The sequence below is a fragment of the Canis lupus genome, chromosome 11, assembly GCF_011100685.1.
Source record: "Canis lupus familiaris isolate Mischka breed German Shepherd chromosome 11, alternate assembly UU_Cfam_GSD_1.0, whole genome shotgun sequence".
In the NCBI taxonomy this organism is placed as follows: Eukaryota; Metazoa; Chordata; class Mammalia; order Carnivora; family Canidae; genus Canis; species Canis lupus.
The window spans coordinates 55,692,374-55,719,645 of record NC_049232.1 but is presented as its reverse complement, the minus strand read 5'-3'; the positions used below and the strand labels follow the sequence as shown (position 1 = coordinate 55,719,645).

Sequence of the window (27,272 nt, the reverse complement as noted above, 5' to 3'; positions counted from 1 at the left end):
ATTTGGGCCTCTGACCTGAAGCCTGTGTCTTGGCCACCTGGCCTGGACACCTGCCGTGTGGACAGTGAGGCTGGCATCCGAACACCCGCCTGCTTCTCCAGGGCTGGCCTGAGCCCATGTTTATATATTGAGACTGTTTGGGGGATAGAATGGCAAGCAGCACAGCCCCAAGCGGCCCCAAGTTAGGAAGTGGTTGCGTGCTCTTGGAGCTTTTGGAGGACAGGTTCCTGCCGCCTAGCAGTTGTGTAACCTCGGAAAAGTGACTCTGTTGCTCGGAGCTGAGCACGGCCCGCCACGTCCGTTAGACGGAGGTAACTCTCCCCACCCCAGGGTGGACGTGAAACCTAAACCGAGCGGGCGACAGGAAGGACTCTGCAAATCATAGAGCGGGGGTGCAGAGCGGTGGCTCAGGGTGGTCCCGAGATCAACGGCACCATCGTCACCTGGGAACTTGTTAGAGATGCAGGTTCTCGGACCCCACTACTGACTTGCTAAATCAGAAAGTGTAGGGTAGGCCCCGCAATCTGGGAGCTAATGAGCCTTGTGGGTGATTCTGGTGCCCTCTCAGGTTGAGACCTGGGGTTGGAAAGCTTCCCGCAAAATGTAAATGAGATACTGTCACCAGTCCTGGCAGAGGCTCAGGCTTGGGCCAGAAGGGCCTCTTCAGCCTGGAGCGCTGACATCTTTCCTGTACTCCTCAGCCTCTGCTGGGCCTCCTGCCCTGCTTGGCCCACAGGCCCAGTCTGAACAAATGATTCGGGGTGGGAAGGGGGGGCAGCTCTGGGAGGCTGGAAATGGGGAGGCAGTAGCCTCGCCGTCCTCCCCGGGGTCGCTGTTGCAGCCACTAGGTAAAGCATTGATTAAGGCTGAGCATTGTGTCCACGTTCCTAAGCGGGGGAGGGAGAAGCAAGAAGGAGCTGCCCAGAGCCCCCCACCCCAGCCCACCCACCCCCACCCCGGTGTGCAGGGCTGAGCTGGGAGGTGGAGTGGGAATGCCGGCTGCCCGGAATCAGGCAGGAATCAGGCAGGCAGGCCTCAGTCACATCTGGGGACTCTTAGCACAGGGAGATGGGTTGAGGGAAAAGAGGAAACTCTTTTCTGGTGTGGAACCCCAGCTGCTGAGATGTGCCCAGGAGCCAGGCCTCCGGCTGCACGGCTATCTCTAGTTGCCGAGACCTGTGGAGACAGGTCAGCCCTTGGCTCCTGGTCAGCAAAGCCCAGGTCTGCCCCTCTCCCCCTCATCAGGCCCACGCTTTTCCTCCTGAGCACAGACAAGGAAGGCCTCAGAATCTTCCTCCTCCAGCTCTTCACCATGCCCCACAGCTCCCCCCTCCAGCCAGCTGGAATGGGCACAGAACAGAACCCACTTCGCCCCCCTAGTTCTTCCTTGGATACAAGCCCAAAGTTGAGGAAAGAAAACATTTTCTCTGGCCAAGCATTCTAAGTACCCAATAGCCGGGGCCACCTTGCGGCAGCCCTCACCTGGCCACACCTCAGGTTACACACTTTGACATCTTCCCGTGGTCTCAAGAGCCGAGTCCTGAGCTAGCATCAGAGCCCGGGCTGGCACCTAGCCTGCAGGGCCCCCACGGCAACCTTGCACTAGCCCAGGCCCCGGCCAGACCCGACCCTCGTGGTTCCCTGGATGTGTCTCACTCCCTCTCCCTCCACCATACCCCCCTTCCACCTGCAGGGCCTCCCTTCACCTCACCTTGCAGGCTGGCCTCAAGCAGACCTGCCCCAAGGCTCTCACCCACTCCCAGGATTTCCACCTTCCTGCTGCAGCCTGTTCAGTCCCCTTCGCCCTGAACTGAGCTCGCTGGTTACACGTCCGCCTCTCCCATCAACCTGAGCCCCTGAGGGTCAGCAGCCCCGGCCACGGTCGTCATCCTCGCCTGTCCCCCATAAGTGCCCAGCACAGGCTGGGCTCTGGGAGGGCCCCAGTAATGCAGGTTGAAGGCACTCTGGGCCCAAGCTCCCCGCCACAGGGCAAGGTGGAAGCTGACTTGCTGGCCAGAGGTGGGGACCCACAGATGACAGAGTGCAGGCCCCCCCGCAGGTGCCCATTCTCAGAAGTGGAGCTGTAGGGCTTCCGGTCGCTGGGGAATGCTGAGCCAAGCACTCTCCCTGTCCAGGGCTCAGGGGCCCTCTCGGTCCAAAGACAAATTCAGAAGCTCTACTGGGGAATGGTTGGTGAGGAGGAAGTGGAACCTCAGATTTTCAGCCTCTCCAAGGTGGTGGCTTTAGAAAGTCCCCAGTGACCCTTGTCTCTTGAAACTCTGAGATAAGGAGATTGTGGGGCAATAAATCTCTGTAAAGTGTTAGTCTGGGCCTAATTTAGGGGAATAAACAGGAAGAAGCTGTGTTCTGTGTCTCCAGAGAAGCAAGGCCACAAGGGCACCAGCCCTCCGAGGAGTGGGACAGACGATAGGTAGACAGCTGTGTCGTCCTCACGGTTCCGGGTTTTGGTGCGTGTGGGCTGCAGAGCATTCAGTGGACCGTCCTAACAGTTGGGCAAGGTAAGAGTATTACCTGCCTGAGAAAACCTGAGGGGGGATGAGATTTGCCCAAGGTCATGGAGCAAATTGGTGTCAGAATCAGGACTCTCTCACCTGAGCAGCAGGCTTGTCTGCTATGAAAGTGACAGGCCCAGGCGGGGGTGGGTGGGGGTCCTCCTGGTGCCCAGAGAGGGGGTTCAGGTGGCGTGAGTGGAACCAATCCAGGAGCCAGGTGGGTCTCCCCCTGGGTACCTGCCTGTGGGATCTGACACGAGTGGGCACAGCAGAGGGGAGAACCCGGCAGTCCAATAGGTGGGTGGCTGGATGAATGGACAGAGGGAAGCAGGCAGGAACGTGGGCAGCAGGACCGGAGCGGGGAAGAAAGCAGCCACGGCCGAGGTCTTTCTTGGTCCTAGAGTCTTGCAAGGTGTTTTACAGCCATTATCTTGTTCAATCCTCGGCAAGCCTCTGTGAGGCAGATATTAGGGTACCCTTTTACAGATGCAGATGCGAGGCCCAGAGACAAGTGGAGGTCCAGGATTTGATCCTGATTCTCCTCTTTCCTTGCCCTGGGCATCCTCCTAGGATTAGAGAGTGCTCCGGGGTGGCTCCCTGGTGGTGGTTCTCTTGGGTCCAGGACGGTGGAGGGAGAGGAGCATCCTAGGAGCCCAGCTAAGTCCTTACCTGGTTTGCTGATTTGCTTGGAGGCAGAGAGAAGAGGGCATGAGCAAAGATGACGCACCTGGGAAAACAATGCTTTGAGGGGAGAGCAGATAAACCACTTTGGCTAAAGGATGAGTTTGTGGAGAGGAGAGACTGCCGGGGGAGTGCCGGGCCCCACAACCCAAGTCCCGCAGAGGGCTTGCCCCTGAGGACAGAGGGGACCTAGGGTGGTGAGTCTTAAGGGAAATGATGGTGTCAGAGAGAGATCAGGAAAGGAGCTCTGGGCTGGGATGGGGGAGAAATGGAGTCTCCCAGAGAAAAGGCTGCCCAGACTTTGCAAGGCTTGAGGGAAGGGGAGAGAACAGTTGGGGGCCGTGGTGCAGGGGAGGTCAGGCCGTCTATCACAGGAGGTGCCCTGCCCCTCCTGGGTGCCAGGGACCTGGCTCTGGGCAGCATCAGATGTCAGGAGGAGGCCCTCCCTTGGGCCTAATCTCATCAGGAGGAGAGAGGAATTTCTTGGCTTTGTCTCTGACTCAATCTCTATTTCCTGTGGGCCTGCGGGGAGGCATCTGTGCCAGACCAGAAGGACCGGAGACCTGGAAGAAGGGAGATGGGGACAGAGAAGAGGGCCCACGGCAGAGAAAACCTGGAGACAGGGCTGTTTTTACTTGCTGGCTGCAGGTGCCTCTGCCCCCACTGCTGATATGGCCTGGGCATTGGAGGCCTGGGGGAGGGTTGCCCTGAGGCTGTGTCCCTGCTCTCCTGCCTGGGCTGTGCTAGTAGAGGAAACCAAAGGGCTTCCCCAGTCTTGCCCACCACCACACCTACTCACACCCTGGCCCTGCAAGAGCGTCAGTCCCCTCATCACAGGGCTGAGCTAGGCAGCCAGCTTCTACCCCAAGGGCCCCCCCACAGAGATGCACACATACAACCTTCGGATTCTTCTTGACCAAGAGGGATTATTGGTTAGCGTTTCATGGATGCTTGTCTGTTCCCTCCATCAACGTGGTAAGCACCAGGGGTCAGAATTCTGTGCCCAGTGGGCTGCTTTGCACTTCCTGATTTGGAATTTTTACTCAGACCTCCAAAATGTTGGGCCCTCAACACATACCTGACACATACTAAATCAAATTTTAGCGTCCTGTAAACGATGGGACCACGACAATCTTAACAGCAAATAAGTGTGCACCCAGCATCATTCCACATGCCGTGTGGATTATCTTATTTGATTGTCCAGGCAGCTCCGTGAGGGAGCAGAGACCCAGGACTCAACAGCTTGGCTTCAAATGCCAGCTCACCTGTCTTACAAGTGGTGATTTTGAACAAGTTGCTTAACCTCTCTGGGCCCCCGTTTTCTCATCTGTAAAAAGGAGGTGATAATAGTATTTTAGGGATTATTGTGAGGATTGAGTTAGTACATGGAGCATACTTCATACATTAGTTAGCTGTTAGTTGTTACTATGCCCAATTTTTCTGGTGAAGAAATAGACACATTAAGTAACCTGCCCAAGGGCGCTTGGGTGGCCCAGTCGGTTGGGCATCTGCCTTAGGCTCAGGTCATGATCCTGGGGGTCCTGAGATCAAGCCCCATGTTGGACTCCCTGCTCAGCAGAGAGCCTGCTTCTCTCTCTCTCCTCCTTGTTCATGCTCTCTCTCTCTCTCTCTTTCTCTCTCTTTCTCTCTCTCTCAAATAAATAAATAAAATCTTTAAAAAGCCTGCCCAAAGTCACACAGGTGTGGTGGACATACTCTGTAATTATGCTGTTAATTGGGTACCCAGTAGCCACATGTGGCTGCTGGGTACCCAATAGCTACTGAGCACTTGGAATGTTGCTAATGTTGGAATGTTGCTAATGTGATGGAGGAGCTGCATTGTACATTTTATTTCCTTTTACTTCATTCTGACTTTGATTTAGAAGCCACAGGGCCCCATGTCAGACTGAGCTGGGGCGGGGGTCCCACACCCAGTGATCTGATGTAACTGATTCTCATGGGTGTTTGGAGTCGCGCCCCACAGTCTGTGCTTCAGCGGTCTGGGATCATGCCATCTCCTGCCGTCCTGTTCTCAGCCATTTCCCTGAGAGGTGTAAACACATGGATAGCAGTGACTGAACTGCTCCTGCCCTGGCCCTGCACCCGGGTCCCAACACAGGGCCTGGTCTAGGATAAGCACTAAGCCCATAGCAGATGGAGCTTGCTGATTGAATTAAGCCAGATCCCCCTCCCTTTACAAACCTGGTATTCTTCTGTTTCGGAACATTCTATGCTCTGGTTCGTGATGTGAGGCTTTTTAGGAAGTCAATTCTAGAGCAAGTTGCCAGAGTCAAGGTTACAAGTGACTTAGAATCGTTGTGTGTGAATCGGGTAACAGTTTTCAGGAGACCTCTGTGGTTGGTGGGGTGCCCAACTTGGCCCTATTTGTCTGGGACTTTATTTTAGCCCTGGAAATCCTGCCCCCTCGCCACTTCCCTTCCCACATGCCAGGCAAACCAGGACAGATGGTCCCCTGCTTCTGTGGAGAGTGAAGAGGCCTCTTCTTGCTCTTCATCTTGCTTCTTCTTGAAGGAGGGAAGCAAACTAAGCCAGTGGGGTGAGACCCTGAGGCCCAGGTCCCTGCGTATCACCGTGTCACTCCAGACACGGTGGAGGGCAAAAATAGTCACTTAGTGCCAAGAAGTGGCAAGTAAACCAGGGCCTGGCCTCGCCTGAGCAGAAAGGACTGTGGATAAAATTCTCACTAGCAGGAAGTCGCTAAGACCTGTGGTTCCTTCTTTCTGCCTGGTGAGAAAGGAAGCCTCCATGGGAATGGCTAGTTAAGCAGAGACCTGTGTCTTGACAGCAGGAGGCCTGGACCTCACTTGGGCTTTGCTTTCTGAGCCAGATAGCTGCCTCCTTCTGGGGCGTATCAGAGGTCCTGGTAAGGATTCAGGACGAAAGAGAAAGAAACTTTCCTGTCAAGTTTGAAGCCCAAGATCAGGATCAGGATAAGCGCTAAGATGGATAATAGTTGGTCAAGGACTGGAGTCAAGGTGAGGGACCCACCCATAATTAGGTGTTTGTCATGTTAACTCCTCCTCTTTGTGGTTCGCCTTCGCCTTCGGAGTGTTCTTTACTTGTATGGTAGTCTTTTTTCATGTCTTAAGCTTAGGAAACTGTGGTTCTGATTCCCTTCTATTAACTGCATTGACCAAAGTGAGGAGGTGTAGACCTTCTCCCGAGGCACGTATGGGGGCAGTTCACTGGCCACGAGGTCAGGTTTTAAGAGAACAAATAAAATATAACAGCCAGTATTAGATGAGGAACTACAGACTCACAAAGGGACGATAGTAGCCCGCAGCACCAGACCCCTACCCATCCCTGACGTCTCATACCAAATTAGGTAATGTCATGCTTCCCCTGAGGCCAGGAACAGGCAATTAATGAATAATCTTTATGCTGGTTTATACCACACCCAGTTTGGGTTTGGTTTTCATTCACCCCACAGCTAAACCTTGTCCTGCAATGATGAAGGGCTGGGCTGGAAGACAGGCTTTGGGGGCATGCAGGAAAGTCTCTGTGTCTGTGTGTATCTCTCTTTCTCTCCCTCAGACACACACACACACACACACACACACACACACACACCCCAGAGAGAAACACATAGCAGGAAGAGGGGCCTCCAGGTCAACCCATGGCTTCTGCTCCCCACCTCCCTTGCTCCTGTTAATATGGTCTTGGTCAAGTCACTTCCCTGGCATCTCAGTTTTGCCCTCATCACATGCGACAACAACAATCTCCACCTACCCGGCAGGGGAGCTAGAAGGGATGGGACAGCCATTCTACGGTCAGGCATTAAGAAATAAACTCAGTGCGACATTAAACCCAGAGATGACTAAATCTTTGGGGAGGGTGGGGAGCTTGCAGCCCACAAAGCCTAATCCCATGGCATCAGGCCCACTAAACACGCATGGGAGAGCAGCCATAGAAGCCATGCCACCCCCTACTTCGTGCCCCAGCGGGCTGACCTGCCACGCCTCAGAAGGCATGCTGTGACTTTGATGTGGGCCCAGCTGGATGGCACGGGGCAGGATACGACTGCTGGCGTGGGATAAACCTGGCCCAGATCGGCCGTTCTGGCCCAGCCCATGGGCGAGGGCCCTCACCATGCCAAGGCCCCATTGCAGTGTGAAGTTCCAGGCAAGTGCCTGCTTGTGGGAGAAACAAAGCTCCTGTTCTCTGAAACGCTGACTCCTTAAGCTCATGCATGCACGGATACACACGTGCACGCACAGATGCACACAGGGGTGCGTGCACACCCACAGGAGTACACGGGCCCAGATGATGATTGCAGTGCTCATGCACAGACTTGCACACAGAGTGCACACAACATTTGCACAAACTTCACCCACATATATGTGTGCATATTCCTTTACCACGTACAGAGGGAGAAAAGGCCTGCCTGGCTTGGCCCTATTCCCCACTCCTGTAAATTTGCTTCCTCAGCAACAGGTCTGGAAGAACTTTGGCAGGGGAGATAAGATGCTAGGGCAGGGTAGGGTGGGGCCGAGTTAGGAGTGGAGTTGGGGGCAAGAGGACAGAAGGTCACTGAGACAGTTTTCGTTTTCTGTCACTTTTATGCAACTGTTGGCCTCATCAGTGGAGGCCAACAGCCTCCACCCTCTTTCTTTATATATATTACTTGAGAGAGAGAGAGAGAGAGAGAGAGAGAGAGAGAGAGCACAAGCAGGGGGAGGGGCAGAGGGAAAAGCAGACTCCCCACTAATCAGGGAGCCCAATGTGGGACTTGATCCCAAAACCCTGAGATCATGACCTGAGCCAAAGAGACACTTCATTGACTGAGCCTCCCAGGCGCTCCAGACAGCCCTCTCTCTGGAAGGTGTCCACTTCGTTTCCTGAGCCTCGTTTTGCTTTTCTGTAAAGTAGGGGTGTAGTGGTCATGATGCCTCCCTCCCTTTAGGGCTAAGGTGAGATGGAGCGTGTGCTGGGTGTGAACGAGGCTTCACCATGGTTGTCACCTGAGAGAACCTGGAGCTGGAGGCTCTCGAGGCAGGGCTGGGCTCGGCCCCCAGCTCCACAGCCCCACATCTCACTGGCTGTGTGACCTCGGGTGGGTAGCTTCGCTTCTCCGCCTCAAGCCCCCCATCTGTAACGGAGCAAAGTAGCCCCCACCTGGTAAGTTGATACAGGGCAAGCACTGACAAGGGCACCTGGCACATAGCGAGCCCCCCAAAACTGTGAGCTGTTATTGGCGTGGAGTGACTGAGCTGAAGGAGTCACCGACCAGGCCTCCGGGGGCCTCCTGACCCTGACCCCGGGCTGAGAGCCACCCATCAGGTGTGGGGTCAGGCCCCAGGCCGTGAAGGGAGAAAGCACGGGGGGTGGCCGGAGTGGCCAGGAGTGTTGATGCTGCTCGGGTCATGCTGGTCTCTGCAGCCACGACCTGCCCTCTTACCCCACGGCCCACGGCACTTGACACGGACGCTGGCTTTTCCCCCTCCTTGGCGTCTCACTGCCTCGTCCCCCCTCCTCTCTCCCCTCTGCCCTCCTTCCCCCAGGTGATTCTCACCTCTCACCTGTTCTGTGCAGTCTTGCTCTTGGCAATCAAGGGACTCCACCTAAAAGTGAGCTCGGGGTGGCTCGGCGGTTTAGTGCCTGCCTTTGGCCCGGGGCGCGATCCTGGAGTCCCGGGATCGAGTCCCACGTCGGGCTCCCGGCATGGAGCCTGCTTCTCCCTCCGCCTGTGTCTCTGCCTCTTTTTCTCTCTCTCTCTCTGTGACTATCATAAATAAAAATAAATAAATCTTTAAAAAAATAAAAAATAAAAGTGAGCTCGGTTTTAATCCCTGCAACAGCTCCCTGTTGCCCTCAGCGTTTGAAGTTCTTGCACCCGGCTCCCGGTTGGTCTGGGTCCTGCCCCCCTGCCCACTCGCCCGCACGCTCCTGTGCTCCAGCCATTGCCCGTCTGCCGGTTGCGGCTGCACCGGGCAGTGCGTCAGTCAGGATGGATAGGCTATCCTCTGTGACAAACAGCCCCACTTGCTCAGCGGTTCGCTCTGCAAGTTTACTTCCCTGTCCATCGTGTCGGGAGGGGAGGTCCTCTGTTCCACACCATCTCTTGGAGGCCCGGGATGATGCAAGCCCCATCATCCAGAACACGTGGCCTTCTCATCCCTTTGGCCACGGATGAGAGTTCTGGAGGGTCACAGGCAGGGCTTACATGCTTCAGCCCGGAAGGGGCACACATCGCAGCTGCCCCTGATCCTTTGGCTAGAGCTCGTACTGGGGTTGCCCAAAGGCAAGGAGGCTGGAACATGAGGGGAGCCATGGAATGTCTGATGGGCATCACCACTGCCCACAGACAGGTGCCCCCCCACACCATTGCCGCTGCTGAAAGTGAGGCAGAGCTGGGGGGCCCTGGGGCTGAGCCTGCTGACTTGCCCCCTCCTTTCCTACCTCAGCCCCAGCCCAAGGCAGCTCCTCACCTGCCATCTAATTACCAAGACCCTAGGACCTCTTGGTCTTTACTGTTTTTTTTTTCTAAGACCCCCGCCCCCAGACCCATTTCCCTCAGGACCCAGAGTAAAGAAAAGATGGGCAGCTCCCTAGCAAGTGAGAGCTTGTATCTTACACACAACGACTAAATCCCCTTTGTGATTCTGTTTCCCTTATTGAACTGGCCACTAGGAAGCTCAGACCCAAGTCTAGGTGCACCTCCACTGTGTGGAGGGCCTGACAGCACACATTCAGTAGCTTAGTCCCCCCACCCCCTGGAATATCAGACGATCTCTTTGTTCCTGCATTTTCTCTCTGACCCCATTTCCTCACCATGGCTTTCCCATTTGCTTCTATCTTGTGTGCTCTCCATTTCTGTAAGGCTTCTTATATCCTTTCTGGGATCAGACGGACATTAATTAGTCAGTCTGTCCCTACATTTGTGCCACTTCCTGTAGCTCTGGCAAATGCAGCTCCCAAAAGGTGAATTGAAACATCTGAGCTTCATGGGACAGACCTGTCCCAGGAGGCTGGTGGGTTTCTTGTAGAGGGTTTGGCTCCTGGGTCGGACCCCGATCACTGTGACCTCTTGAGGTCAACAGTCTAATCTTGTGACTTTGAACTGAGCACAAAGCAAGTGCCCTCTTTATCCTGACACTGTGGGTGCCCAGCCCAACATGCCTGCCCTTGGGAAATTCCTAGGGTCTGGGGTGGGCAGAGCTCTGTGCCAGGCACTTCCACAGCAGAGCCCCAGGCCTTTCTCTGAGGAAGCTGCAAGCAGGTTCCTGACCAGACTCGGGAATCAGAGGCACCAGCTGGGTCAGAGGCCTGAGGGCAGGGAGGGGACAGGCTGGTGAGGGCAGAGGGAGGAGAGGAGAGAGCTCTGCTACTTGAAGTGTCAGGAAAGACTCTGGAGGAGGGGCCTGGGAGCTGGAGAAGGGAGGGTTTGTGCTTGTGGAGATAGATGCAGGGATTACGGGGCTGGAAAGGGCAGGCCAAGCAGAGGGGAAGGCAAGGGCGAAGGCCCAGAGGACTGGAAATGCAAGAGCAGGTACCAGAGAAGCTAGAAGCTTCTTGATCTGGAAAGTACATTTTATTTATTTATTTATTTTTTTAAAAGCTTTTATTTATTTATTTATTCATTCATTCATGAGAGACAGAGGGAGAGGGAGGCAGAGACACAGGCAGAGGGAGAAGCAGGCTCCATGCACCGGGAGCCCGACGTGGGACTCGATCCCGGGTCTCCAGGATCGCGCCCTGGGCCAAAGGCAGGCGCCAAACCGCTGCGCCACCCAGGGATCCCCTGGAAAGTACATTTTAAAAGATGAGCAAGAAAAGGTGAATCTTGGAATATTAGTGGGGGGGACCCCACTGGAAGGCCTTGAATCCAGGCTGGGTTTGCCCTTGCTCCTACAGGGCAGCAGTGAATCAAGAGTGTCCCAAGGGTGATCTCAGGTGTGTGTTTGGGGGTGGGGTGAAGAATACAGCCAGGCTTGGTGTCCAGAAGATCTCTCTGGCCTAGATGAGGAGCATGGATGGGCAGGCCCGATAGGGTCAGAGGCCAGGATCAGGGTTTGACCTGGGCAGCAACAGGGCTGAGAAGCCACATGGTATCATGTGTTTGACCAATCATAGGGTGAAGACCCTCTTCTACCATTTATGATCTAGCCCTGCCTTCCCTCCAGCTTGTGTTCTCTTCACTCACATCATCGCATTTACATAACTGTATGGGTATATATATATATACATATATATATATTTTTTCTTTTTAACATCTTCTTGCTAATCTAACTAAATCACATGTAATTTCCCAAACATTCCACATTTGCTTCTCTCTCAGGGCCTTTGTTCAGGCTGTTCCATCTGCCTGGAACATCTTCCCCCCATCTTACCTTTGTCCTGCCAACATGGCCAATTCCTACTCATCCTTCCAATTATAGCTCACATGTCACTTCCTCTGGGAAGCCCTCCCCGACTGCCATGTACAAACCTTTATTATTATCTATAATACACTGGGTGCCAGGGGCCCACCTTCCCCTAGTGGCCTCACTCATAGGATTCTTCACTCCTGTAAGGCTGGGCTCATGCTTATGCTCTCCAAACCCCTAGTGCCAGGCACTGGGCTGAATAAGGAGCTAGGGAAGCTCGAGATGCCTGGATAATAATAGTGGTAGTAATTATGACTGTAGATCAAGGGACCTATAATTTAGTCCTCATGACAAGTCTATGAAACAGAAGATTTTGTGATCCCCATTTTACAGATGAGAAAACTGAGGCTTCAGAACTTAAGTCACTTGCCCACCCAGTCACTTGAGGCAGAGCTGGAACTGGAGCCCAGCCAGACAGGCTGGCTCCAGAGGACACAATGTGACCCACATAGCTGGGCTGAGTGGGGTGGGCAGATAGGGAGGAGATGTGAGTTTTTCTCTCTAGTGTTTGTGCCTTTTGTGTTGAATACTTGAAGGGATGACAAGAAAACAGGTCAGTGATGATCCTGCACTCTCTCGCCAGATCCATAGAAGGAGCCACAATTACAGCCTGTTTGTTGGGGTGTCCTTGATAGTGCACCATGCATATAGAACCGACCGCTGCCCTGGTCCTGCCCCCTCAAGGTGAACTCCCCGAGGGTCCCGCTATCATGCCAGGGAATCTCATGCCCCTCTTGTCCTGTTTGTTCCCCGCAGATGTCATGGCATCCCCAGTACCGGAGCTCCAAGTTCCGCCACGTCTTTGGCAAACCAGCCAGCAAGGAGAACTGCTACGACTCGGTGCCCATCACCCACAGCGTCCAGGACAATCACTTCTGCGCTGTGAACCCCTATTTCATTGCAGTGGTGACTGAGTGCTCCTGCGGGGGGGCCTTCTTCGTCATTCCCCTGCATCAGGTAAGGAGTTCATGCCCCTGCTGAGCCTCAACACCCCAAACAGCCCTCTGGAGGCCACGCCAGAAAGAGGGGGAGTAGAAGCAGCCTGGGTGTCTGGTCTCACATGTGGCTTCACATCCCATCCCTGTCTCTTACCAGCCATGTGACCTGAGTCCTTTCACTTCTTTGAGCCTTGGTTTCCTCATTGGGAAAAAACAAATACCTATCCTGGGATTTCTGCTTCTAGCAGTTGCCTAGCTACTCCTAAGACCTCCCCTCCATCCCACTGCAAAATAACTCACTCCTGAATAAAATATAATTGGTAATGCATTGCTGGGCTCGCAAGGCATTGGGGACATCACCAAAGCGACCTGCCCGCCCCAACAAAAAGAAACAAATCTGGAGTCAAAAATCTAACTGGGGAGACGGAAGCAGTGAGCAAGCAGAAGGAAGCAACTTGTCCTGCAGGCAGATGTTAACAGTATAGGTTAGACCATATGCATTTGCTGATATTTAACAGTTTTGGGGGCGCCTGCGTGGCTCAGTCAGTTAAGCATCTGCCTTCGGCTCAGGTCATGATCCCAGGGTCCTGGGATCAAGCCCTACTTCAGGCTCCCTGCTCAGGGCCGGGGAGTCTGCTTCTCTGTCTCCCTTTGCTGTTCCCCCTGCTTGTGCCCTCTTTCTCTGTCAGAGAAATAAATCTTAAAAAAAAAAAAAAAAAAGTTTTTTAACCCAAAAGTGGTAGTTTCATATAGCTTAACCTAAGAGCAGACCTTTTCAGGATACCAAGCCTGAGTTGGCTCAAAGCAGAACCTCCAAAGGGGCTCAAGGGATCCCAGCTGGTAGCACCTCTGGTTCTTAGCAGAGGCAGATGGGAAGTTTCTCCAGAGGAAAGCATCCCCCATGTGGACAGGACTCCCGCAGAGTAAGATCGGGGAAATTCATAATCTGAGATCACCAGGCATGTGAGCTCCCATGAATAAGAGTCAGCTGAAACAACAAACAGCCTACTTAGCCATGCCCCACCCCCCCTGCTGCTCCAACAAAGGACTTCAGAAGTTAAGATCATAATACAAAATGGAATCTCAGAGACTAGGTTTCCTATCCAAATGGAATTGAATTAGAAAGCAATAGCAAGGGATCCCTGGGTGGCGCAGCGGTTTGGCGCCTGCCTTTGGCCCAGGGCGCGATCCTGGAGACCCGGGATCGAATCCCACGTCGGGCTCCTGGTGCATGGAGCCTGCCTATGTCTCTGCCTCTCTCTCTCTCTCTCTATCATAAATAAATAAAAATTAAAAAAAAAAAAAAAAAGAAAGAAAGCAATAGCAAAAGCTAAATTTTAAGCTCTCATTCAGGAGTATCTCAGCAGGGGATCCTGGGTGGTGCAGCAGTTTGGCGCCTGCCTTTGGCCCAGGGTGCGATCCTGGAGACCCGGGATCGAATCCCACGTAGGGCTCCCAGGGCATGGAGCCTGCTTCTCCCTCTGCCTATGTCTCTGCCTCTCTCTCTCTCTGTGTGACTATCATAAATAAATAAATAAATAAATAAATAAATGAATGAATGAATGAATGAATGAATGAATAAAGGAGTATCTCAGCAGTAGACTGCAATAAGATAGCACCACAACCACCAGATTGGCAAAAATGGAAAGATCTAACCATAGTAAGTGGTGGTGAGGATACAGAGCAATGTAAACTCTCAGGCACTTCTGGTGATGAGGTAAACTGCCTCACGTGTTTTGGAACAAACTGTGACAGTTTAGAGGAACATACACATACCCCATGACCCAGAGATCCCACTACTAGGTATAGTCCACGCAATGCAATGTGTTTATGTGCACCAGAACACAAATACAACAATGTGCATAGGAGTGTTGTTCATATTGTCATAAAACTGCAAAAACTCAAATGTCCAAGAATTATATAAATCAATTATGATATGTCCATACTATGGAATATATATAACCATGAAAAGGAACAAAGTATATATACATACATACCACAACACGGATGACTCTTTTTTTAAAGATGTATTTATTTATTTGAGAGAGAGCGAGAGAAAGGGGAGGGGCAGAGGGAGAGGGAGAGAGAATTTCAAGCAGACTCCCTGCTGAGTGTGGAGCCCCATGTGGGGCTTGATCTCATGATGCTGAGATCATGACCTGAGCAGAAACCAAAAGTCAGATGCTCAACCAACTGCACACCCAGGCGCCCTAACATGGATGAGTCTTAATGACAATTTTGAGGGAAAGATACCAAACAAATGACAAACTGTCTCACTCCATTCACCTAAAGATAGATACAGACTACATTGAGCTCTACCTTAAGGGATGTATAAATAAGTAGAAAAATTTTAAGGAAGAGCAAGTGAGGGACTACCAGGAGAACCGGGATGATTATCGCCCCCTGAGGGAGGGGGAGAAGTTATGATTGGAAAGTGTCCCATGGTGGGGGGGGGGGGGTCTCCTTTGTGTTGGTAATAGTTCATGTCTTAACCTGAGAGGGTGGCAGATATATGGGTAATTTATTTTCCAGCAATTCATTTAGCCAAACACTTACATTTTATGCCCTTTTTTTATATGCCACATTTCATACAAACACATATAAAGATGATGCAACGTTTATGTGGTTTTACAGGCAGTTTCTATATAACTTCCAAGGAACTGATTATTTCAGTCTTTTGCAAACATTTCTAGAGAATAAGAAAAGAGGGACTGTTCCCCTCCTCATTCTAAAAGCCAGTGTAACCTTGATTGCAAAACCAGATGAGGACAGAGCAAGAAAGGAAAATGACAGTCTCAAGATGTATACAAAATGGCTAGCAAACTGAATCTAGCAGTGAATTTTTTAAAAAAGATATATTCTAACCAAGTTGGATTTATTCCAGAAATTCAAGAGAACCTAATATTAATAAATCTATAAATGTAAATCATTATAGTAACAAATGAAAGGAGAAAACCATATGGTCATCTTTGTTAATACAGGAAAAAGCATTTGATAAAGCTCAATACCCATTCATGATACAGATTCTTAGCAAACTCAGAAAAAAGAATTTCACTAACCTAAGAAACAGAAGTTTTAAAACCTTTTATTTAGATTCACCCATTGTTAACATTCTGCTAGATTTTCTTTTTATATCTTGTATGTCTTTCTCTCCATATGTGTATGTGCTGAAATTTTCTTTCTGATCCAGAATCCAACTCCAGATCATTCATTATATTTAGTTGTCAAATCTCCTAGTCTATTTCATGATACGGACGTTTTTTAAGTGGGTAAAGAAAAAATATTTTGTAGAACATTTTAAAATTTGGATTTTTTATTTTTTTCTCATGATTAGGTGCATATTATACGTTTTGGGCAAGAATGTTAAACAAATGATGTTGTACCTTCAGCTCATTATATCATGTGACACATATTGTCACTTTGTCCCATTATTGGTAATATTGGTGATATTTGATCTCTTTGTTAATATGGTGCAAACATTCATAAAGATGGAATGTTAGAAACAGCCCTTCAAAATCAGTAATGAATTCAAGGTCATGGACTGTACCATAGGGCTGAAAAATAAGTTAAAGGTGTAAGGATTGAAAAGGAAGGCATAAAACCACTCTTATTTATAGATATGATTGCCTACATAGAAGCCCAAAAGAACATGTGGTCAAGTTATTACAAAAATAATAAGGGACTTTGAAAGGTGGCTGGATAAAAAAAAAATCAGAATACAAAAATCAATTGCATTTTTATATACCTAACACTAGAATATGTAAACATTTTGCAGTGGAATAACAAGATTGGAGATATAGGAATAAACAAGGCTTGAAAGGAGAAAATTACAGAGCATTATTGAAAGACCAATGTTAAAGATGACCTAAGAAAATGGAAATCTGTACCATGTTCATGAATAGCCTTTCTCCCTCTCCCAAATCTCCACAATATTCTCCTTTTTAGGATATATTCCACAGCATATTCCTTTTTTAGGATACCATCCATACCCTAATTACTTTGCATTAGAGTTATTTATGTTCTTCTGCTAGTACCTCTTTTTTGTTTTTTCTTAAAGATTTTATTTATTTATTCATGAGAAACACACAGAGAGAGGCAGAGATGTAGGCAGAGAGAGAAGCAGGCTCCCCGTGGGGAGCCCGATGCAGAACTTGATCCCAGGACCCCAGGATCACGACCTGAGCCAAAGGTAGACATTCAACCACTGAGCCACTCTGCTAGTACCTTCCAATGTACTTGGAATAGTTGGGGGTGGGGAAGAAAACCGGTACTTTATTTACCTGTATATAGATAACATTTTGGGCATGTAATTGGTGCTCATAAATTTTCATTGACTGAACAAAATACCCAATGATTGTTCATTCACATGAATAAGGAGAGCATCATTGGCAAAGGGAATGGCACCAGCAAAGCCTGCAGGTGAGACTGTACATATGCGCAGGCAGTAGTGCAGAGAACAATCTGGCCAGAACAGATGAACACTCTGTGTTGAAGGGGGGAAGGAAGGGAAATTCTCTGGGGAAATGGATTGGGGCCAGATGAGAAGGGCCTTGAATGCCAGGGTAAGATGTATAAACTATTCTAAAGCTGAATTTTTTCAGGTTGGGGAGGGACAAATGCAAAATGGGATTTATGAAAAGACTTGAGGGTCAGAGCTCAAAGGTCCCCTAGAGATGACCCATTTGGCTTTTTGTTTCTCCCAAGCTTTAGGTTGCATTTAAAAGATTCTATCCACTGAACAGACAGTATTCTTAATTAATTAAATAATTAATGTATTTTTCAGATTTGTATTACTCAGCCTCTTTCAGAACTGTCACAGTTTCTAACTCAATCAACTACCAAGTATAAATAGTTACTAACAAATGATTTAAGAAAATAAGTTGCTTTGATATGATGGAGTATGGACGTGGGTGGGGAGAGTGGACTTAGTTTAGAAAGACAGGATGATCAGAGGAGGCCTTCCTGAGGAGGCAACATTTGAGCAGAGATCCCCTTGAAGCTCTAGAGGCAGAGTGTAATAGCAACTGCAAAGGCCCTGAGGTGAGAATGGCTTCAGTGTGGGCCCTGGGTTTGGTGTGTTTGAAACACAAATTGGTACAAATTGTCATCAGGGCAAGAGACATGGGAGGTAAGGTCAGAAGAGGGGGCAGGGCTGGGACTGGAAAAGTCTTGAAGGTCAGTCCTGACTCGGAATATTCTGAGTCCAGTGGGAAGCCTGCACAGTCACACTGTACAGCCTGATCCTAGGTAAAATGTGTGATTCTCTTTGGGCTTTTTGAAATATCATAAACAGCTCAAGGGCACCTGTTAATTGCTACCACCACAGACTCCCACAAATCCAAGCACAACTGGAGCTGGAAGCCACTAATCAGAGCTCACACCTGAGTGTCAGAACACAGATTCTGACTCAGTGGGTCAGAAGTGGGGCTGCGGAGCTTGCATTGCAACAAGCTCCAGAGTTGCCGGATAAAACAGGATGCCCAGTTAAACCTGAATATCAAATAAGCACCAAATAACTTTTTTCGCTTAGTTTTTCTTTGTCATGAAACTTTTTTGTTTTGAGATCATTGTAGATTCACATGCAATTGTAAATTGTAAGAAATAACACACAGAGATTCTGTGTACCCTTCACCCAGTTCCCCCCAGCGGTAACATCTTGCATGACTAGGGTACAGGACCAAAACCAGGATATTGGCATAGGTTCAGTCTAGATGCAGAACATTGCCACCACCCCAAAGATCCCTCGTGCTGCTCTAGCCATTTCCCTCCACCTCCACCCTCTCCATAACCCCTGACAACCACTAATCTCTCTTTTTCTATCCTTGTGCCATTTTTTAAAAAAGATTTTATTCATTTATTTGACAGGGAGAGAGAGAGAGCGAGAGAGAGCATGCACACAGCAGGAGAAGTAACAGAGGGAGAGGAAGAAGCAGGTTCCCTGCTGAGCAAGGAGCCCCATGCGGGACTCGATCCCAGAACCCTGAGATCATGACCTGAGCCAAAGGCAGAGGCTTAACCCACTGAGCCACCCAGGGGCCCCTATCCTTGTGCCATTTTAAGAATGTCACATAAATGGAACCATACAGCATGTAACCTTTGGGGCTTGACTTTTGTCACTCAGCATAACTCCCTGGAAATCTATCCAGCTTGTTGGTGTGGATCAATAGCTCATTCTTGTTTTATTATCGCTGAGTAGTATTGTGTGGTTTGGAGGCACACCATCCGTTTAACCGGTCACCCACTGAAAGCCAAAACGTGATAGTTTCCAGTTTGGGGCTGTTAAGAATAAAGCTGCTATACACATTTACGTATAAGTTTCTGTGTGAACGGAAGTAAGTCTCCGTTTCTCTGGGTAAATGCCCATGAGTGCAAATCACTGAATCCTAAAGGAGTTTTACATGTTTAGTTTCATAAGAAACACCCAAGCTATTTTTTAGTATAAGTAAAATATTGCATGGAGTGTATTACACTGAAAAAATTATTTGTCATTTATCTGAAATTCACACATCCTGTATTTTTATTCATCAATTTCTGGCATTCCTAGTCCCAGGTGATGCTGATGCTGCTGGTTTGCAAACTGCGTTTTCAGTAGCGGGGCTCTAATCTGTTTTTTTGTTGTTGTTGTTGTTGTTGTTGTTTTTGTAATTAATAAAAGGATTTCAAACACAAAAGCAGATAAAAACAATACTCTGAACTCTTTTTATACCCAGATTCTAGAATTTCCAAGGCTTTGCCACTCTTGCCTCATTCATCCTTTTTTTGCCCTCTGAAGTATTTTTAAAAGATTTTATTTATTTATTTATTTATTTATTTATTTATTTATTTATTTATTTATAGCATGTGATAGCAGGTGGGGAGGGGCAGAGGGAGAGGAGAGAATCTCAAAAGCAGATGCCACGCGGAGCAGGACATGGGGCTCCTGGGGCTCGATCCCATGATCCCATGACCCTAGGATCACCACCTGAAATCAAGAGTCAGGTGCTCAACAGACTGAGCCACCCAGGCATCCCTTCCTAAAATATTTTAAAGCAAATCCTGGACATTTTGTCTTTTTACCCCCATAAACTTCAGCGTGCAATTCTAAAAACTTGGGACATTTTCTGATACAACCGCAAGGCCAGGATGGCAACACTGGCAGTAGCTTCTGTGTCACCTGTTTCCCACCAAATGCAGGTGGAAATATCTCTGATTGCGTCATAAATGCCTCTTTATACTTGGTTCTTTTGCATCGGGGTCCAGAAAGGAGCACGCATTGCATTTGGTTGATATTTTCTTGTGTAACCCCCACGGTGCACTGCAGTGGGCCACTTCCCAGCAGACAGGCCTGCAGGGCCCTTTCTCGTGTGGCAACCTGGGAAGGTGCTTATGCCATGCCTTCCTTAGCCCCTTCTGTAGGAAGGATTTCCCCATCCTGCAGGTGAGGCTGCTGAGGCTCAGGGAGACGACTTTCCAAAGGATCCTGAGCCCTGAGGGTGAAGACCAGAATGTGGCCCGGACCTGGGTGTGGCCATGGGGCCTCGCTCTTGTTTCACTGACCTGCTTTTGGCTTCTTGGTTTGGGCTCTGGTTTAGAGGGGTTCCCTGTGGGCTACCAGGGATTACATCCCAGCCAGGCACAGAAAGGTATCAATAAGTTAGTGCCCCCAGAAGGAAGGGAGGGACAAGCTGGCTAATTATTTAATGGAATGTATATAGGAGCCTCAGTGTCGGAAAGTGCCTGGCCTCACACAGTGCCCTGGAAGTTCTCAGAAGGCCCAGGCTGGGGACACCTGGGTGGCTCAGTGGTTGAGCGTCTGCCTTTGGCTCTGGTGGTGATCCTGGGGTCCTGGGATTGAGTCCTACATTGGGCTCCCTGCAGGGAGCCTGCTTCTCTCTCTGCCTGTGTGTCTCTGCCTCTCTGTTTCTCTCATGAATAATAAATAAATAAAATCTTAAAAAAAAAAAAAAAAAAGGAAGGGCCAGGCTGCCTCAGGTGCTAGGTGACTCTGCAGGCAACTTCCTTCTTCTCACTGTGACCCAGGGCCGGCCTGTTTGGAGGGAGGCTCCTGCAGCCTGGGCAATAAGGGCTGTGCTCAGGGAACAAAAGAAGCAACTGCAGGAAGGCAGGAAGGTCTGGAGTTGGGCTCACCTGGAGCCTGGGGCCCCGCCTGCAGCAGAACCACCCTTGGGGGGTGCACAGGGTAGACTTTGCTGTGAGGTGTGGAGGTTGGGGAGAGATGAACGTAAGGGGAGATAGAGCCCTGGGGATGCGCCTGGGGAGTGGACCAGGTTGGAGGGGACCAGGCCGACACTGTGGCCTCCAGGAGCCTGCAGAAGAGCCACCAGAGACCCAGACTGAGTTTCTCAAGCCTGTGTCTGACCACGTCCCTCCCCTGCTCTGTCCCCTCCCAGAGGTCCCTGCTGCCTGCAGACAAATCCTGCCTTCCTCATCAGGCTTCCATCTCTGTCCCAGACCACATTTTGAAACTCAGCCTTCCACACTTATTCCCTTTAAACTCAGATTCTCCTTCTAGAAATGCAGGGTGTGGGCCAGAATGGCATGTTGCATTCTGTTTTGTTTTGTTTTGTTTGAAAGTCTCTTCCAGTTCCAGGGAAGTCCTGCATGAAAGTGGCGCCTGATGCCAATGATAACTGTGGCAAGAGCAGGCAGTGAAAGGAGAGAGATATTCCCAGGTCCCCAGGCTCGGCCGCCCTTAGCACACGACTGTCAACCCCTCTGCTCCCCCACTGCCCACTGTAAATATGGATTCTTCTTGGGGTAGTTGGGAGGTAAATCAAATAATGTGAGCAAAGCACCTGGCACAGGCCTGGCACAGAAAGGATTCCTTAAATGATGGTTCCTAAAGAGCAACATTTGCAGACCTGTTCCTTACAGGCATGAGAATGTGCGACTTCATTCATTGGAGTACCATCTAGGCATCACTTTATTCACAGAGGGCGCCCTGGCTCAGTCGCCTGTCAGTTGTGTAGGGAGAGATGGGAGTCCCCTGTGGGACAGTTTGGCCTCACACTGAGTACATCCCTGGGCCACCCCCAAAACATTCTGAATGACCATAAAACCGGGTCATTGTAATTTGCTCTAATGAGCTTACACAGGTGAATTTCCAGAGAGTCTGCCATTTGTCAGGCACTGTCGTAGGAACTCGTGTAATCACCCACACCCTGTGAAGTCCTACTACGGTTGCCATTTCGTAGATGAGGAAATGAGGCATAGAGAGCTGAAGTCACTTGCCCAAGGTCGCAGGGTGGTGAGTGCCGCAGCAGGAACTCAACCCCAGGAAGCCAGAGTCAGCCTGCCCACCTAACCTCTTCTGCACCGTGCAGCCTCCCTGCACCTGTGCCTACCACCCCTGCACCCTCGTGTCCACCCTGGGCCGTTGGAAAGGTCCCTGGAAGCTGCGACACTCTTGTAGGAACGGCTGCACCCCTGTGAGCGCTGGGGGTTGTGGCAGTGGCCTCACAGCTGTCCCACCCTAGCAGCTGAGGTCTGTCCCCCCTCCTCCCCCGAGTGTCCCCTGGCTAACTGCTGGCCTAGTGGACTGAAAGGCGGGAGTGGCCTCCTGATTATAAATGTCCCTGTCATGACAGGGCTTTTAGCAGCTCAGTCAATAGCCCATGAGACTGGCTAATAATGTCTATTAATGTCGGATCTCAGCACAAACCCTGTTAGGCAGAGCAGTCTGCTGGCTCCGGCTGGGGGTGGGAAGCCAGCCATCCCTCGTTCTCTGAGAAGGAAGAGAAGTTGTCTGAGGCTGGTCTCTGCTTTGGGCCGCCTGGGAGGAGTGCTGGCCCATCTGAGCCGTGCCCGGCCCTGAAGCCCCTCCTGGGTCTGTGGCTCACGCGAGTCTCCGCTCCCATCTGAATGCAGCTCCTGGGCAGCTCGTCTCCTGTCACCCAAGGCCAGCCTGACAATCGGATCTTTGCAGAAAAATTCCAGACCAAAATTAGGGCAGGGCTCTGGGCCAGAGAGTGGTTGGGTGTGCTAGACAAAAGACCCAGCGCTGCCCATGCCCTTTGACCCAGGAAACGGCTGAGAAAAGGAAAGGCTGTGTGCAGAAGTGGGCAGGACACTGACTCAGAGCCCAGGGCCCAAGCACAGCACAGACTCACACCTGGGAGCCAGAGCCCTGGGCTGCAGCCCTGCTCTGCACCCCACCCCACCCAGCCCCACCCTGTGGTGTTCCCTGGGACCCTCTGCACCCCCCCCCCAACCCCATGGTGTTCCCTGGGTCCCTCTGCACCCACCCCTACCCCATGGTATTTCCTGGGACCCTCAGCAACCCCCCACCCTGTAGTGTTCCCTGGGTCCCTCTGCACCCCCCCACCCCGCGGTGTTCCCTGGGACCCTCAGCACCCCCCACCCCTACCCCGTGGTGTTCCCTGTGGCCCTCAGCATGGCCCTCCAGGCTGGGTCAATGAGAGTACTATAATCCATTGGTGATGCCTACCACCGGGTCAGGAGAAGAGAGTTTTGCTGTGTCTTTACCATTCCCGGCCTCTGAGAGGCCTCCAAGATCTGCAGTTTTATAACACATTTTTGGCTAATCCTGAGAGGATCCATCTTTTCAGAAAGTTTGGAGTTCTGTATTAAATACCTCTGATTTATTGCAAAATCCACACCGTTTTATATAAAGTTTGGAAAATTTTTTTAAAAACCAAAACAAACACAGAAAATTAACCCTGAATAGCATTTTGGTGCATTTCCTTCTAGTCTTTTCCCTTGGTTTTTGATACACATGGGCATGCACGCGCACACGCAAACACGTAACAAAAGCTGTTCTTATTTGATCGCTTACTGTATGGCATCCCTGATTGGCTTTTTATGCATGATATTTCACTTCACCCTCATAATAGCCCTACAAGGAAGAGATTTTTAAGATTTTATTATTTATTCATGAGAGACAGAGAGACAGAGAGACAGAAAGAGAGGCAGAGACACAGGCAGAGGGAGAAGCAGGCTCCATGCAGGGAGCCTGAGGTGGGACTTGATCCTGGGTCTCCAGGATCAGACCCTGGGCTGAAGGCAGCGCTAACCGCTCAGCCACCCAGGCTGCCCCGAGGAAGAGATTATTATTCACATTTTGCACATGAGAGGAGAAAGCTTGCAAAACTTGAGCAGGTGCACGACACGATCAAATTTTAGTTTTTGAAAGCTCACCCACGACATCGTGCAGAATGGCCTGGGGGCTAGGGAGAGCTTGGTGGCTGGAGGGGTGGTCCTGTGGAGACCTGGGCCAGAATCTGTAGGTGCATGTTCTTCTTCCAGGGCCATGGCTCCAGGTGCTACCTGCTGTGGGGGCCAGGGAGCATGCACCTCTCTTCCTTGTGGACGAGCCCAAATGGAACTCACACATCATGCACAAATGACCCAAATTCTTTCCTTTTCTCTGTCTGAATGTACATGGGAGGGTATAATTGTTTTTCTGAACCATCTGAAGATACATGACATATATCTTTGAACTTTATCCCTAGATACTTGAGTCTTTCCTAAAAGTAGGCATATTCTCTTATAAAACCGTGTTACGTTAATTTCACAAAGTTTAATGTTGCAATGATACTTCATTTTTTTTAAGGTTTTTATTTTTATTATTTAATCATGACAGACACAGAGAGAGAGAGAGGCAGAGATACAGGCAGAGGGAGAAGCAGGCTCCAAGCCTGATGTGGGACTCGATCCTGGGTCTCCAGGATCACACCCCAGGCTAAAGGTGGCACCAAACTGCTGGGCCATCGGGGCTACCTGACGATACTTTAATCTACCTTTCATGTTCCAGCTTATCAAATAATGCCCTGTATAGAGTTTCCCCTCCAGTATGGGATCCAGACAAAGGTGCCTAATACCCTTTCCCCGAAAGGCAAGAGCTGAACTGGGCAGAGTATTTCTGAAGGGGAGCGCAGGACCACTGCCTCTGCTTGCAGAGCTATAAGATGCATTCATAAAACCCCCATGAACCAGGGTCTCTGTGTCAGCATTTGCTAGTTTGCCGGAGGGCCCTGTGGCTCTTCCCATGGCAGCTGTGGTTTTGCAGCCTTATTAAGCTAGGTTGGAGATACCACATTGTCTTTGCTCAATCTCAGTTGGGCAAGGTGTCAGTGGTTTCTGCAGAATTGGGGAGGTGAGGGAAGGAGAGGCGATGGGTGTTCTTGAGTCCACTCTGTTCTTGAAAGATAAAACCTGGAAAACATTGATCCTACCAGGTCAGGTACTACATCCTGTGCCCCTGCCACCTTGTATAAGACCTGTCGCCTACTATGTTGTGCAGATTTGCTGAATAAATGGATATTGGCCAGTTTTCTTTTCAGCTGTCTCTTCCTCATAAATAGAAAACTGGGTTGCAGAGCATTTGGGGGCAGGGGGCGGGCTTCAGCACCTAAGGCGGATGGTGGATGTGGATGAAGCCCATTTGGCTTTGGGTCCTCAGGCCTGTTCTGCTAAACCATGCAGTGAAATGAGTGTGCCAGTCACTGCCCGCTCCAGGTGCTGTGACTGAACCAGCGCAGTGGTCCCATGACCCAGGAAATCCAGGCCTGTGTGTGGAGCTGGAAGTCTCTGCTCAGGACACATGTCCTCCTAGCACCCACGCAGCAATTCTCAGCAGGCAAAGAAGGAAGGGAAGGAAATGCTCTTTCTTTCTTTTTAATTGAAATATCATTCACATACCATAAAATTCACCATTTTAAAATGTATGATTCAGGGGCACCTGGGTGGCTCAGCCAGGTAAGCATGTCTGCTTTCGGTCAGGTCATGATCTCAGGGTCCTGACACCAAGCTCCACATTGGGCTCTCTGCTCAGTGGGGAGCTTGCCTCTCCCTCTCCCTCTGCTGCTCCCCCTACTTGTGCTCTCGCTCTCTCCCTGTCAAATAAATAAATAAGATCTTTAAAAAAATAAAAATAAGATGTATGATTCAGTAGGTTTTAATATAGTCACATGCTTGTGCAAACATCACCACTGTCTGATTTCAAAATAATTTCATCACCCCACAAAGAAACAGCATGTCCGGGATCCCTGGGTGGCGCAGTGGTTTAGCGCCTGCCTTTGGCCCAGGGCGCGATCCTGGAGACCCGGGATCGAATCCCACGTCAGGCTCCCGGTGCATGGACGCATGTCCATTAGCAGTCACTTCCTATCGCCCTCTCCCCCCAGGGTCCTGGGCAACCACTAATCCATCTCTGTGAATTTACCTGTTCTGGAGCTTTCATATGTGTTAGTCAGGGTTCTGAATACAGAGTAGCGGAAGATGTATTAATTTGCTCAAACAGTGAAACCACATCTGGTCCATCATTTATGTGGGATCATGCCGTGTGTGGCTTCTTATGTCTAACTTCTTTCACTTATCGTGTTGTCAGGTTTGGCATGTGTGAGCTCTTCATTCCATTTTTTAGCTGAATAATATTCCATTGTATGACTAGACCACATTTTGTATATCCATTCCTCCACTGGTGGACATTTGGGTTGTTTCTACCTTTTGGCTGTTATGAATAATGCTGCTACGAACACTGGTATACCAGTTTTTTGTAGGCCTGTGTTTTCATTTTCCTTGGGGATATGCCTGGGGTGGGATAGCTAGGCCACATGGTAACTCTATGTTTCACCTTTTAAGGAACCGCCGGAGTGTTTTCCACAGTGGCTGTACCAGCAGTGTCTGAAGGGAAGTCTCCTTTTACTGAATGCCTACTGTGTGCTAGGCACTGTGCTGGACCCTTTCCACACTTCATCTCCTATGATCCTCACATGAACCCTGTGAAATACCTATGATTGCCTCCATCTTACTGAGGAGGACACTGAGGCTCAGAGAAGTGATGTGACTCCCCCAGCATCACACAGAGAAGAATGGCAGGGCCTAGATTCACACCCCATTCTGTCCCTTACATTTCCCTGTCTACCCAGTGATTGCTGACTGCCCGAGTGACCATCCAGATGCTTAAGCGGAATTAGCCCCCTCTTCTCCCCAACACTCCTGGGCACTGTTTTGCAGACGGGAAAATTGGACCCCCACTACCCAAAGGTCTGCGGGCACAAAGGGAACGTCTTAGACATCAAGTGGAATCCTTTTAATGATTTTGAGATCGCCTCCTGTTCTGAAGATACCACAGTGAGTGTCAGCGCATGAGGCGGTTCCCCTTACCCGAGCGGAGTGGGGTTGGGGCAGGGGAGGTGGAAGGGTGTCTGTATTTGGTTCAGATGCTCCTGACCCCCTGATCCTTCATGGGATCACTGTGGGGGTCACTGTGGCAGGGAGAGGCTAAGTGAGATTGTGGGGGGAAAGTTCTGGGCTCTGGGACTTGGGGCACTGTCCCTTTAGACCTTCTCTCTGGACCGCAGTCGCACCACCTCTAAAATGGGCATAACAGCTCCCAACCATTTAATGAGGATCCAATGAGACTTGCAGTCCACTGGAAAAGCCCATTTTTGAGGGAACTTTAAAATGCTGGACGGAGCATTTTTTTGTTGTTGTTGTTACGTGAAAATATTGTGACACTTTACCTCACAGACAATGGAGCTTTAAAAGGATAGAAGTGGGATCCTTATATGAATATGGGCACCACAACCATCCCCAAAGCTTCAGCCACACCAACTTTTTGAGCCCCTGTTCTGTACCAGGGTCATAATCCTTGCTCCCTATAACATTTGGTGTTATTTATTTATAATATGTTCTGTGCCAACCTCTAAAATGGAGTGAGTCGGCTTAAAACAAAAGACACAGCTTAAAATAAAAGACACTGACTCTCACCACACATACCATTTCACCTT

At 50.1% G+C, this 27,272-nt stretch overlaps 1 protein-coding gene across 1 annotated transcript in view; it reads left to right on the top strand.

The window, feature by feature from the left end:
• The window catches only part of CORO2A (coronin 2A), a 49,290-nt gene that overhangs the window by 9,894 nt on the left and 12,124 nt on the right, over positions 1-27,272 (top strand). The window contains 2 exon segments of the mRNA XM_038552914.1: positions 12,338-12,538; positions 26,497-26,613. Of these exon segments, the coding sequence (XP_038408842.1) occupies positions 12,338-12,538; positions 26,497-26,613 (318 nt within the window).